Here is a 14188-nt window from a genome sequence, read left to right as displayed (position 1 = left end):
TCGTCAGAGATTAATTGCCACTGATGGGGGTGTTCATTTGAACCAACTTGAGTTTCCAGGAAGTAATTCTAGTAAAACTGCTTGCTTTCGTTTCTAAAACCATCCCGTCTCAACATTTTTCTTTCTTTCTTTTTTTCTTTTCCTTTCTGGAGAATTGTACATGCCGTTCTAGCTCTGACGTTGGAAGACCAAACGGGTTGCCAGCTTGGGGACCCAGGTCGTGGCGTCCAGTAGGCTTTTTGGGCCAAGACCGCCAACTTGTGTGCTTCTTCACCCGCCATCAGTGCCCGCCACGAGGATGCCCCGGCTTCCTTTAAACAGCCGGTAACTTCCCGAGTTCCGAGCGTGGACTAGCGTTGGGGCAGAACTTTCGTCCAGCATGCGAGTAGTTGTTTGATTTTGCATTTTTCATGACGTATAGATTCTATAGAACAACCGGCGTCTCCATTTAATTTCTTTGAACAGACGGAGATTTGCACTATTAGGCTACTAGTGTGAAATGCTGAACTAAGGATCTCAGTCAACATTATCGATATGGACGGATGGAGAAAGATAGTGGACACCGGCAGACGGACAAGATCAAGATGTCGAGGGATGAAACATATGTTTCTTGGCCTGAATTCCGAACCACTCTCGTTGATCCATTCCCTGTCAACGGCGACTGTGTGGTGCCGCTTATTTGCTTGTCAAGTGTGCCGCCCAGCTTTTGGAATCTTTGAGACCGCTGTACCACCTAGTTTTTTCTGTCGACATTTATCCGAGCGAAAGTTGCCCAGACCTGAAGATGTCTGTTAGTAAAAAACTAAAATAGCAAGGTATTCCGAAGAAGCTTACGAATCACCTGCTTAATCTAACTTGTTTTTGGAATGCATTTGGTATTTCAATAGGTCCGTACGCAATCCTGCGTTCTTGGCTTCAAGGTTTGTTGGACATCGTCGGTGGCCTTTTTACAAACCAACTGGAATCGATCCGATTAGGCTGCTATCTTTAAACCGGTGGGTATCAATTCCCTGAAGGAACCAACCGAGGAAGATCCAATCTATCATGGAGGGAGAAGGAGCTTGCGGCGTTGGGGCTGACTTTGTGAGATAGCTGTTCATGCCAAGAGTCAGCCCATGCAGATGTGTGGAGGTCAAGCTGACTAACTGGACGACAAGCAGGTCAAGGATGGGGAGATTCGACGGCACGGGATTGAGATGTCGGCGGCATGTGTCTTTACGAGGACAGAGCTCCTGCAATTTTGCGTGATTCGCTACGAAATGTCACGATAGAGCTCTTTTTAGGCGCTACATTATAAACTTCAAGCAGCGGTTCGTCAGATGGTTGGTAATTTTGCATCTGTACAAGAAAGACAATGGCGTTTATAGCGAAAGCCCCGGTGGACAAATGGGACATTGCTTCCCGATTTGGCCCAAAGTTTTTTCCTTTTCTTTTTATCTTGAGAATCGACAAGCTTGCGAGTATGCATGTCTGTAACCTGATTACGCAGAACCTGGTTCAGTATAGATGGTTTTCCTTACAAGGTTTGTGAGTTTGCCAAGGGAGACTATATCTCTAGGCCCTTAGGCTAGATACGGATATCCTACAATAGCTACGACTGGCAGTCGTGAATCTTCTATAATAGCTCTCTATATTCGCAAAAGAGTTTCTTGACTGACCGGGGAGTAGTGGATAATTCCGCGAAATCCAGATATCGATACGACATTGACTAGGCTGCAGCGCATCTGATCATGTCATGTCAATTGACCGCTCTTAGGTCTAAAAGATTCGGAAAGAGTATTATTACATGTAGTTAATTAAGAAATTAATGAAGCATCAAGAGTCCAATATCGGTCTGTGAATATCTTCTAATGCTCCTGCATCAATCACTATGCAAGTTCCAGATCAAGACGAACAACGCACGCACTTGCTACGAATTTTTGCAATTTTGATACTTTCAGGCATCGAATGAAAACGTAGAAAGGGTGATTGAAAATGTCTTTTTATGATACTTACGTAGACCCCTGATTAACATTCTTCAAAGCATGCATTCGGCCGGGCCTCTGAGCCTATCGACCCCGCTTTTAGGATTGCTATTACCTATTATACTTCTTGATATCAGCTGACGGGAAGGTGGGAGAGGGAAAAGGGTTGAAAGGGCTAGTTCAGCCAATGAATTCTCTCCGATAATCCAGGGATCGATGAAAAAGCAGCCACCCCAATTTCTCCTGCAGCCAGAGGCTCTGGAGGCGTGCATATGCGTCGAGCGACTGAATTATTTCAAAATGTAAATTGTAAATTGTAAATTAAAATTAATTCTTTTTGGATTTGCTCGCTCCCGTGAGCTTAGAAGTTGTCGTGGACAGGAATCCGGTGCAGGAGGGTTTGAGGTAACACGAAGAATTGTTGCAGTTTGACTGGGTACAACGCAACGCCTAATTTCCTCACTTTCAGCCAGCGTTCGAGTGTCTCCACCGCTCGATGTGTCGGTGTGACAAAGCTTCTGTATTACAATCGAGAGCCTTCCGTTCAGTTTGGCAGCTTGGCCGAGTGGTTATGGCGCAGGTTTTAGGTCTTCACGACATATATTCACCTGTTTCTTTGATTCGTGGGTTCGAATCCCACAGCTGTCAGTACTACTTCATTTTTTTGGTTTTCATTTTTTTTGCGTCTCGGTGTTCTGTTTTATCGACCTTCTTAATTTGGTCTCGAAACTTACCGTCGAAGGTTAGTCGAAGGCTTGTCACACGCTAGAGCCGCATCGTGTTTTGACGAGGTGGTTCCTGGGTTCCATACGATTGCCCTCGCTCTCTCCAGCGCTAGCGCTATCGGGTTTGATTCCATTTCTTCAACAATCACATAAAATTCAATTTCAACTTGAATTCGATATTTTTGCGAAACTTTTTTTTGGTTTGGCATTTTTTTTCTTCTTTCTTTGTTGGGCGGGCCTGGCGAGCTGGTTTGACAGGCCTTCATCATTGGGATAAGCTAGCTAAGCTTCGCAGGCTTGAGACCTGTGCCAGGGGTGCTCTTGATCCATGGAAATGTATGATATAAGGCGAATCGAACCAGGAAAACGTCCAACTGCACCATGCGCTTCTTTGATCCAAAGGATCAGCTGAACTGCCCAAAAAGGCCGGGCATCCAGCAGCCCAACGGCCAGATTTTGACTAGGTACGGCCTTGTCATGCGTGGAATGAGGCAGTGCTCGGGAGCAAGATGACTGGTCCGCCCGCACCAAGCTTATTTCAACCTCATGCGACAAACATCGTGGGTCCTGGCCCAGGAAGAGCTCGAGAACCTCAAGCCTTCTTTCGGACTAGCGATATCTTGCATTCGTCTGATGTTTTAGTTGGGGCGTGCCTTCGTGATCTCTGATTTGATGGTGACGAAGTGGTGGGAAATTTTATAGTGCACAGCCACACCAGTCAATGGTGTGGCAAAATATGTGGCTGGTTAGCGTGAAATACGTAACTTGTTTTCGCGCCCAGCTTAAGCTTAAGGAAGGCAGCATTCGCATTTTTTTCAACGTCAGCGCCATGGGACCGCTTTAAAAGCAATGGCAAGAACCTTGGGAATTTCTACTCACCTTTTCTTCATGCTATCTGGTTGAACCGAGCTTTCTCGACTTCTCGTCCGCCGTTTCTTAGATTCCGTACATCGATATACCACAATAGGTGCCGAGGCCAGGCACCTGAAAGGGCAAGCCGCAGATGCGCTTGTTCCTCATCCCGCTCACCCCTCGACGGGCATTCGTTTACGGTCATCACGTAGCACAAGAAGTCACCAAGAAGCGGTCTCTTCTCGATCGGGCGATTACGTACGTTTTAAGTGGCGATTTTTCCGGCATATTTTTGGAGTTGCGCCGTGTATTCTAACTCGATTGGTTGGGGCTGGATAGGAAGTCAAGTGACATTTGGTTGAGGTGGGAGAAATATGAGAAGGGGTGGCAGAAACAGCTCACAGTTCATGGGAATCGGGTATGCGACTTTCAGGACTCAGTATTGTGAATAAGACTCGGGTTACTGAGGGTTTCGAACGTTTGGGATAGTTACTCCGACGGATACCGTACCAAGAATGGTAAATACATCAATCTCGCAGACGACTCGGACGCAAAGCGAAAAATCCTAATACTCTTATAATAGGTCACTTAAATCAATATCAGCCCTGCCTCGAAATATTCCCGACAATGAACGTCAGAAGATTCCGGTCGTTTATCCTCCCTCGGTGATGACACCGGGCGAGATACCAAGGCTGCTACATAAACTAGGAACGGAAAACTCCGGAATGCACAGACGACTCTTGATGTGGTGCTTGATTGGAATGCCAATATCTGCGCCATTCGCATTAGTGCCGATGTAGGCTGGCCCTTGAGAAGAACGGCCTATAGCATTAGATTCGCCGGAAGGCTTGCTAATAGGTTTATGGCAACCAGAATACCGAATATCCCGTTTTTTTATCTTGTATTTAGGGGTATGTTGCTCTGCCGGGGTCGAGTTCATGCTTATTTTGCTAACTCATTTGATTGTAGCATATTCGCACTGGAGAGGTACGGGCATTACTTCTGATTCAACTGTCGCCAGCCCCACTAACTTTCCCAAAATACAGCTTTACAAGGAGGCCGACATCTAGAATTTCTCGTCAAAAATAACCTTCTAGATCCTCAACCTGACACACAACTCGACAGGATTTACAAAACCAAAATAGAAAGAGTAGTTGAGGATGTCAATATTGATAAAGAAACCATCCAACAAGCTGCAGAAGCAGGTGTAATGGATGAAGCGGCGGAGGAGCATCTACAGGAAGAGTTTGAATTGATAGGAGAACCCACTGCGAAAGAGGTCTGCAAACCTTTTGATCATTTCAGGCGAGTCTACAGACTCAGCTAACTCTACTTTTAGGTTGCCGAGGTTCTCAAAATACCGCAACTTGTTGTTGAACTCGAAAGGGCGTGCGAACAAGTCCACGAGCAAGTGGAGGAAAAACGGAAGGGGGTGAAGAAGGAGCTGTAATAGTTATAATAACGAACTCCACACAGGCGCGCATAATCTATAGACTAAAAGTTAACCTAATAAAGCCTAGTTCCATGGACTGCTTCGATATAGTATCAATATCTTTGTACATGTTCTGGCTATAGCATCAAGCTACCTCCCTCCTTCCCTGTCGCCGTGAATTTTGGGGGTTAAGGCTCCGTCGAAGAGCTTTTCATAAGAAACGTACTATGATTTGAGAATGGGACCGCCCACGACTGGCAAGATTAGTATATTGCCCCGCCATGTTCCCATAGCAGTGAGGAACTAAAGCCTTTTGATAATTTATAAATATTAATAATTGTGATATTTGGATATAGGGATTACTATGCTTCGGGGTAGGTCTCGGTAATAACTTTTTTCTAGTGTGGTCTTCTTAGAATACGGAATATAGAGATGTCGTTTGGGATACGAGGAGATAACTCTAAATTTCACTAGCCATGACTATTGATCAATTGAGCGTAAGAATGAGTCGATTTCCCCTACGCGGGACTAAAGCCGTACTAATATCTCGCGCAATCCCCCACGAGGAAGCCCATTGGTATAGCGTGGGTAATTGTATCATGGAAAAGCACCAGTTGATTCTTGCCAGACTTTAAGCATGTTAAGTTGTTTCAAATTTACAAGACGTCTTACTTCGTCCCTTTGAAAGCTTTCTTAACATGGGAGTTCTATCAAGGGGGTTCACGGCCGCCGTATCCCCCCTCTCTCTAATTTTTTCATTGTTGCAGATATTGGTTGTACACGGACGATCAATCGAGGTGGTCCAGTCTCTACGGGAATTCGACCTGAAAAGTGGACATTACGGAGAAGTTCTAGATACCATTACAGCAAAGTTTTTAGATAAGGATTTAGCTTGGACAAGGGATTCGTGTCTAAATTTACCCATCTCTGACAAAAAGTGGGTGGTGGATCGGATAACTTATAAACCGTCAGATGCCAATCGTGAGTTATTTCCCGAGGATTGCTGTAATTTATATTTGTTTCTTTTGACCTTGAACCCTACTTCAGTGCAATCAAGACTGTTTTGAACTACGACGTCGTCTATGATGCTGATATGAAAGTACAAATGATTATATAGCCGACTTCCGATGGTTTCTCCAATACATCGTAGTGTTTTCTGGATTCAATTGCAAGACCAACTATCACGGTGCGGCAGCGCCACCTATCAGAATTGATATTGAGAATATTGAAGAACCTTCAGCTGTGCCCCTGTGGCTACAAAGACAAAATTATCCCTACTTCGGGATGATTGCTGATCCTGTAGTGGAAAAGGGGACAATCAAAATTAAAGATCCGTACAAGTTACTCGGGAGGCCAATGACGGCCGAAGAAAAGGCCGAAGCATCTTGGGCCAAAGGACAAGGGTATCTAGAGAAGCTTAAGTCTCAGAGCCTCAAAGAAAAAGAGAGACAGACTCGGGAGATGTCGGAGGAAGAAAAAGAGGTTCTAGAGATAGAGGCCCGGCGAGAGTTTTTAAAGCTAGAGCCTGTCGAATATGATATCTGGCCTGATTATCAATTCTTTGGACAAGCTAGTATCCGGTTAGTCCACGATGACGAGCTTTTTCATGTTACTTCTGATGAGGAGTGGACGAATCGGGGTGACCTTGGGGAGGAACTGGTTCCAGTAATCACTGGAGGGGACTTTGTTGATGAGAATGGTAATTTTATAGCGGGGATAGATACAAGTGATAATAGATAAATCAAGCAAGATCTAGAGTTTCTTATAAACTAGGTAATCATCGGAATTTTCTGATGTTGTACCATTGGGATAGTCTGCAACATCAGTTGGGTAAGCTAGCAATGAGACAAAGTCGTGGTGGAACACTCCAACGTACAGATGTGGTAAAATGGGAAGATTTCGTGTTGTCGTATGGTTGGCCCAGATTGTCAGCATGCATCTCGCCAATTGCATTGCCTCTTTCTTGGACTGGGATGCCGCTGGCTGAATGCTTGCCTTGACAGCTTGTCAATCGGATTTTACCGGCCGGAAAATATTAGCTCTCGAAAATTTCACATAACTTAGCACTCCGACCTATATCGGGTTTGACCAGGGTTGCTGGCATTGTCAATGGTAGTTATAAACTTGTTATGCAGCCCTGTCTATCCGGCCGAATTATAGATTGTTCATCCATCAGAACCCATTAATACTATGATAAGCCCACACAAAGGAATTCTTGCTCCAAGGCTCGTGCTATTTAAGAGTGTGGAACGAATTTTAATGTTAAATTACATCATTGAAATGTACTTCAAGCCGCAATTTATTTAGGAATCGAATGTAATATCGTATATATACTAATAGGTTAAACGGGCACAAACGATTTATGCGATAGTTCCTTTTATCCTTCTGAGCACAAATGGGTGGGATAATAGGAACAAGGATTTGGGCAGGCGAAATGCGCATATGCGGTTTCGGATCCAAGATATTCCAGTGGGTAACCGGGCCGATTAACTCACGATAACAGGTGAGATTTTGGTTCCTGCATAGATTCATATCCCGCCTTGGTAGGTAAGCATCGCAATGTCGGGAATGATAGCGCCGTAGTTATATCGTTCCCCTTGCTTCCCATCAAAAGCTTCCTGTTATATCGAGTCAAGCGCAACGTTGCGCAACTGCCGTCGCAAGGGACTGGAAGAATGGCAGAATTATCGGACGGTCAGCCTGCATATAAGCGGTACCCTGGTATGGGATTCTATGAGCTTAATCGCGTGATCTTTGTAATGCTTCAATTTGAAAGGCCTATAACCTGGCTTCCTACTGATATCATTTGCCGATGTTCGTATTGAAGCCTGGTATTTATTGTATGCGTATCTGGCTTTGTAATACCAAGTATTCAGTTCAAGCTTATATTCCTCTATGATTAATTAGCGAATTGGAGCGACTAGTCTTTCTAACCCAAATAGCCCAGTCGATCAGCTGCGCAGCTGGAATCTTTGTAATTTTCCCGGAGTCGGCCGAAAGCTCGCCATCTGATATTCTCATTTGTAGCTGGATATATACTCCTATATAACAATGGAGTGCTGAACATTAAATTAACACTGGAGAAGTATAAATACCGATACTTGCCAGCCTGCGAGTCGATAGAACCAGAGCCGCAACTGTATAGTCAAAGATATTTTTAGGTAGAATTCAAAACAAATAGCAGAATATACCCAATTTTAAAACATGAAGTATCTGGCAGTCTCAATACTACTAGTTGCCTCCATTGTGAGTGCCGTTGAGCTTCCGAGAGACACAACTACATTGGCTACTGTCAAGACTACACTATCTGCTAGAGGATCGTCCTCTATAACTACCAAGACGACTAAAACTAAAAAGTCAACGACCTCGAAAACTACTAAAACAAAAAAGACGACTACCTCAAAGACAACCAAAACCAAGAAGACAACGACTCCAAAAACAAGTAGTCCCGTGACAACTACCTCGGAAGCAATCAGCTCTACTACCACTACTACAACCCCAGTCACAACGGAAGCTTCTTCTACGACGAGCTCTAGCTCTATTCTGCCAACGGCCACCGGTTGCACAACTCCTCTGTGGAGTAGGTGTGGCGGTGTGGGGCACACGGGATGTACTACTTGTGTAGGTTACACGAAAGGCTCAGCCTTATCCTCGAGAGGATAGAGAACTTTCGGCTTTCAGGCTCGGTATATGTCAAGGTCAATTACTAACGGAAAAGCAGGCTTCCGGGAAATGCATTGTTTTTAGTCAATACGACTCATTCTGCCATCCAACCGAAGACGTTCCTGGATGCAGAGTGCCTACTGGTGGGCAATGTGGAGGATTCGGCTACGCTGGATGCACCACTTGTGTAAGTTTGCAGATGTATCCCAACAGAGTGCATGAAGTTCGGACTGCAAAAACAATGCGATAGAAGCTAATGACTGGGGTGTGATCCATAGCTTGGGGGAGTCTGCAACGTAGTCGACCAATACCAATCTATCTGTGGATTACCTTAGAATTCTAGAAGCCGGGTGATGAATGCATTTTTAGAGATTTAGATGGTCGTATTGTACTCAGCCCCACCCAAACTGTTTTTTTCGAATTTTCTTAAGATATATACTTAATCAATGTAAAATTTCAAATCTCTCGAGTGTTATAGTATATATCCCGACGCTCAACATGAAATTTTCAGGCCAGCCCAAACTTTAAAACTGTAGAAACAATTAATCATTCTAGAGTTTAAACGTTTTTGAGGAATTTGGCACTAATGCACCTACACAGCATAGTAGGCGAGGCCAAAGTATCCGCTGGCGGACAGTTGCGGGGTCGAGTAGCCTAGTTAACCCAGTACCCCCACAATTGATTTTAATCTAAGCTGCTGTAATCTCTATGCGCAGATCTGAGTACGAGACCAGGTACATGGGGTGCGCATATGCACTGTTTGTTGGAGATAGCTAGGAACACATTTATCTGGTGGTGCGGACTCAACAGGCCGAGCTTCGCCTAGGCTGAGTCTACGAAGAGATGAAGCAAAATTCAGGCACTGAAAGCCCCAGCTCCGCCTCAAATTGCATTGCTGCCGACCCTTCGAGTATTAACGTTAGGACATAAACAATGCTCATCGAACGCAGCTGCAGAGCCCTAGAACCGAAATTTTCCATGCGACCATGAACGCATTGACCAATATTATATTGGTGTGACTAGATTGCGGTGATGTCGGAATAAGGATGTTCGCACAAGGCTCAAATATACTATAGCTATAACGTTATAACTAGAAACGCGCAGGAAAAAAAGAATAATAGTTTAAAGATGCCTGTATAGGATCTTCCGTCCGATCATGAAGAGCATGCATAAAGGTATCCTAGAGTGGATAGGGCGAAAACTAGCGGGATGTCCGGTGACCCCCAATGATCGTAACGGTCCTTACGAGTATCCGCTTAGAATCCTTGCACTTCTAGTATTATATAGTCAAGGCCAAAGTCCCTTCTGTGGAGTTCCGTAACACTGCATTCACCTCTGGAATGTGCATAATGGATATGATCATCATATGATGGTATACGAGCCTAACATCAAGCTGAGCTCGGGGTATCTCGACATGGCGACGTCTTGCCCAACAAAAGATGAGGATTTGATATTTCTCAACTAGGCTAGGTTGCACATGAAGGAAGTATAAGTAGTTCCGATAGACCAGGTTTTGGAAATTGTGTAAATTAAATAACAATAAAGAAAACCTAAAGGTTGAGGGGCTTAGACTCACTATCGCCATTGACCACATTCGCAATCTGCCTTATTCATCTTCTATTCAATTACCACGGGTAGTCTTTAATCTTAGTACGGAGATAGAGAAGAAAGAAGGGAAGAAAAAGAAAAAGAAGAAACAAGCAAGTTTTGTGAATAATTTCCGAGATGGCCGACACGTTGAAAGATCAGACCATATTTGTTCGCTACGTCCCAAGTGAACAATGGCTAGAGGGACAATTGCGGAAGATATTTCCATCAGAACCTTTCCAAGTTAATGTAAGATTCGTTACCCGCAACTAAGCAAATTGAGCAGCATAATTTTGAATTTACTATATTGTTCGAGTTCTGAAAGCACGAGATCATATACTATAATTATGTGTGTTGTTCGTGGTATTCTAACACAAACCCTGGATTACATAGGAGTCGCAAGTCGGCGATCGATGGGTTTTGAGGGTTCCTGAGGAACTCACGAAGGTAAGGAACAAACTTCGCCGAAGGCAATTGTCTAGTGATATAGGAACGTGTCAATATAACGTCAAGCTATCGACCTTCGCATACTTCCATATTTTGCGGCGGGATGGCGCGCTAACTAAATAATGCGGAGCCGACGTCTTGTCGGTTTTGGCTGGCTTAGACCCAAATCCTTGAGCTCCAGAGGGAGGCTCAGAGAGCAAACGCTGTCTAGGGCATTCTTGCCCACCTTGTTTCAAATTGGTCACACTTGTGAGAGAAGAGAGAGAAAATTTTATGATGATCCGCTGTGCATGCATGATGATGTGTCTGCGGTCGGGGTTTGGCTGGTCTCAAGGCTGGAACTTTGGCGAGTTTTATGAGTTGGTGGTGGTGGCATAAACGGTGTACCTAACTATCTACCATTTCAATTTGCAAAAAATTAAAGAGAGCCTTTCAATATATCACAAACCTTCAAATTTTGAGATTGGAATTGTACTTGCATGAACGAGATGTGAAAATTCTTAATAGCGACTACTCAGCCTGATATAGTTTCCCTCAGTTAGGAAATCTTGCGGTTACATCGATCCTGAACTCTCCTTCTTGGATATATTCCTTTATGCTTGTGATGTGGCCATGGCCGCCTTGGTTTGGCACGATGGGATGGCGATGGCATGTATGTAAGTACCTATTTGATAGCTGTCAAAATTTTCGGTCTAAGCTCCAGTACCCCCCCATCAATTGATCAATGGTATGTGACTGGCCTGATCGATCGCATTAGCACTGCTACCTTGATTCAAATTGTACCAATATATGCCGAATACGTGGGCATGTACAACTGTCAGCTGAGTTATCCATAGCTAGTCCAAAAGGTTTGTTAGGTATATATAAGCCAGGGCTTGGAATGAGGTTTTCTTGACATTCTTCGACATTCAAATTCATTTACTATATATGCCAAAACAAGACTCCTAACTAAAGCCGTAAAATATACCTATTTCTAAATCTTCACCTCGAGAACGTATACCTATTACAATTAAAAACTCGTTTACCTATTATTCTTAGCCTTTGTTAATTCCAACCAAATCGTCGATTATCTATAGATGAGTGAGGAACTAAATGACCATGAAGGGGCTAGTGATTCTGGTGGTGAGAGGGTTTGGCATATCTGGCCGAGGGACTGTGCTAGAGAGGACCGTCTTTACACCGCGGTAGATGGAAAGCAAGATTCCAACTTCCTTTCCGACATTTCTCAAGACCGACTCTTCTGTGATGCGGCGGAAAACCTTGTAACGGCAAATGTATACACTTCGGCCGGCTGGGGTCGAATGTCTTCATCAGAAGAGGAAATCGAAAACGTGCGAGGGAAAAAGTCTTTGGTTATACAATCCCTTGATGATTTGGAAACACATCTCGATGCGCTTCAGCTGGACACACCTGCTCAAACAATATCTTAGTAAGCTTTCCTTTCGTTAAGTCTTTTGTAGCAAAAGCCTTCTAGGACTGGGCTAGATACATTTTTTATTTAACTCTTAAAATAACGCGATATTATCTTACTGACATTTTAACGATTCTCTAGCTTTATCGACCCGGAGTATTCTTGGGGGAGGTTACAAGTTTCCGAAGAGGTAGCCAGAAGGCTATTTTCGTCTTTGCCAGTTCACCAGCAATTTATTTCGGTTATATCGACATTCGGGGAGAAGATTAGCCCCGTAGAACAGAGCTACTTGACATATTTCGATCGAATCCAAATCCTGAACCCGTTCAGAACCTTTAGGAACACGGATTCTACGATATTTACTCAAACATGTGGATACGGTATGAATATGGCCTATCTAAATCTCAAAAATTGGGTTTCATTTTAAGCGAGTATATTTCTAACTGAACGCACTCATGTTGCTAGATCTCGGATATTTATACAAGTATGTTGATTTGCATGGGAGGGAGCGGCCAAAGGATCCATTCGCCATTAGGCAGACAGGAGTATATCATAAATATGACCCTCAAGCTAAAAGATCAGTTTGGATATTCATTCAACCTTCGGAAAGCCTAAAGGAACGGCTCGATTCTCTTTTCTCTCGATACAAGGATAATCCTATCGACCTAGCACTCCAAATCGAGATCCATTTTCTGGTCCTTACCCACGCAGCAAAAAACTGGCGGCCGTATATAAAGTATTTGGAAGATACTTTTAGTAGAATAGTATGTATTTGGCGAAAGAAACCCTCCATTTGCCACAATTTTTCGAATTCCACATATCTAATAGCAAGATAAGACCGAAAAAGGATTTTATTCGAACCTAGACCTAGAAACCGATTCCTCGAGCCCTAAAATCAACTTTGGTGATGTTCGAGAAATTCACTTTTTCATGGACAATCTTCGGACGATATTACAACTTATTCAGATGGATTACCAGATTGCCAAGAAAGTACAGCAGCTTCTAAGACGGCTCCGCAATCGATGGATCCAGGAAACAGCTTTAAATATTCTCACACCGCGGCTGGAAGATGTTTGTGACCGATTTGAGCAGCACCTTTACGATCTTTCCGGCCACGAATCAAGACTGAATATGCTTTTAATGAGAGCAAACGATATATCTAGACTAGTACGTTGCAACGGCTTGATTGATGATCTGGTTATATAATTCTACCATATATATCTAACCACTATACCAAATTTAGATACAGCAAATAATCGATTACAGGACTGGGCAATTTAGCCAAGCAACAAATAACAAGCTTAATAGCCTAGTTTCGAACGCTGTTGGTCAAGGGGAATCTATTCATTCATTAGCTAGAAAGGGAGCAAAGGATACCAAGATGATGAAACTTTTCACAATATTCACTGTGATATTTTTACCGGGAACATTCATTGCGGTATGATAGATATATCCGAATTCTAACTCGTAGGGCATTTTTTACTGACGAATAGATTTCAGTCCATTTTTGGGACAAATTTCTTTGCTTTCAGCACCGAGTCGAACCACCTCATTGTTGCGTCAAATATATGGATATATTTCTTGATATCATGCACGATTACCTGCAGCTTAACAGCTGGATGGTTTCTTTACAGACGCATAAAGCGAAGATCACGCTTTAGAGTGGACAAAGACGTCACTAAAACAGTTGATGGTGGTACAGTCGACGAAAAGGTTTGAAAGCGCCCGAGAGACTATTTTAACTTGCAAGATGTCATTTTTAAGGGCGGGAGCTAAGGTTTTTCATTTGAAAGTTCATTTGGCCGGCATTTTTTAATTCAAGTACTGATAAATATCCTGAAATAAGCGATCACCTTAATAACCAGATTGCAGTTGTTACACACAGGATCGATATATTGTTTTGAGTTATCTGAAAGCGCAAAAGTATATGAAATGAGTCTGAAACGGGGTACATACATAAAAAATAAATAAAATAGTAAGGTGACTTATTCGAGAGAACAATGAAATATCGAAAAGAAACTGTATAGAAATTCGAAAACAGAATACCCGAAAAAGAAGGGAAATGCAGTTGCGGAAGGTGCTAAACATCAAAAAGATACATAAAACA

General features: G+C 43.4%; 4 protein-coding genes across 4 annotated transcripts; all 4 read left to right on the top strand.

Annotated features, from left to right (window-relative positions):
• Positions 1 to 3692: 3692 nt before the first annotated feature.
• AOL_s00004g357 (uncharacterized protein) lies at positions 3693 to 4991 on the top strand (the record flags this gene model as incomplete). Its single annotated transcript, XM_011119007.1, has 8 exons — positions 3693 to 3799; positions 3881 to 3959; positions 4031 to 4059; positions 4125 to 4337; positions 4415 to 4452; positions 4511 to 4528; positions 4588 to 4820; positions 4881 to 4991. 8 exons carry the CDS (start codon positions 3693 to 3695, stop codon positions 4989 to 4991), a joined length of 828 nt encoding a protein of 275 aa, XP_011117309.1.
• Positions 4992 to 5671: 680 nt separating this feature from the next.
• On the top strand, positions 5672 to 6960 carry AOL_s00004g356 (uncharacterized protein; the record flags this gene model as incomplete). The annotated part of the gene is made up of 3 exons (XM_011119006.1): positions 5672 to 5954; positions 6091 to 6672; positions 6809 to 6960. The coding sequence occupies 3 exons, from the start codon at positions 5672 to 5674 to the stop codon at positions 6958 to 6960; spliced, it is 1017 nt and encodes a 338-aa protein (XP_011117308.1).
• Positions 6961 to 8177: 1217 nt separating this feature from the next.
• AOL_s00004g355 (uncharacterized protein) lies at positions 8178 to 8971 on the top strand (the record flags this gene model as incomplete). The annotated part of the gene is made up of 3 exons (XM_011119005.1): positions 8178 to 8594; positions 8695 to 8823; positions 8915 to 8971. The coding sequence occupies 3 exons, from the start codon at positions 8178 to 8180 to the stop codon at positions 8969 to 8971; spliced, it is 603 nt and encodes a 200-aa protein (XP_011117307.1).
• A 2775-nt stretch (positions 8972 to 11746) lies between these two features.
• On the top strand, positions 11747 to 13525 carry AOL_s00004g354 (uncharacterized protein; the record flags this gene model as incomplete). The annotated part of the gene is made up of 5 exons (XM_011119004.1): positions 11747 to 12099; positions 12223 to 12461; positions 12547 to 12845; positions 12910 to 13248; positions 13325 to 13525. The coding sequence occupies 5 exons, from the start codon at positions 11747 to 11749 to the stop codon at positions 13523 to 13525; spliced, it is 1431 nt and encodes a 476-aa protein (XP_011117306.1).
• Between the last annotated feature and the right edge of the window lie 663 nt (positions 13526 to 14188).

This window comes from Orbilia oligospora, assembly GCF_000225545.1.
Source record: "Orbilia oligospora ATCC 24927 unplaced genomic scaffold scaffold00004, whole genome shotgun sequence".
In the NCBI taxonomy this organism is placed as follows: Eukaryota; Fungi; Ascomycota; class Orbiliomycetes; order Orbiliales; family Orbiliaceae; genus Orbilia; species Orbilia oligospora.
Note: the sequence above shows the minus strand (reverse complement) of the source record. Positions and strands in the feature narration are given on the sequence as shown.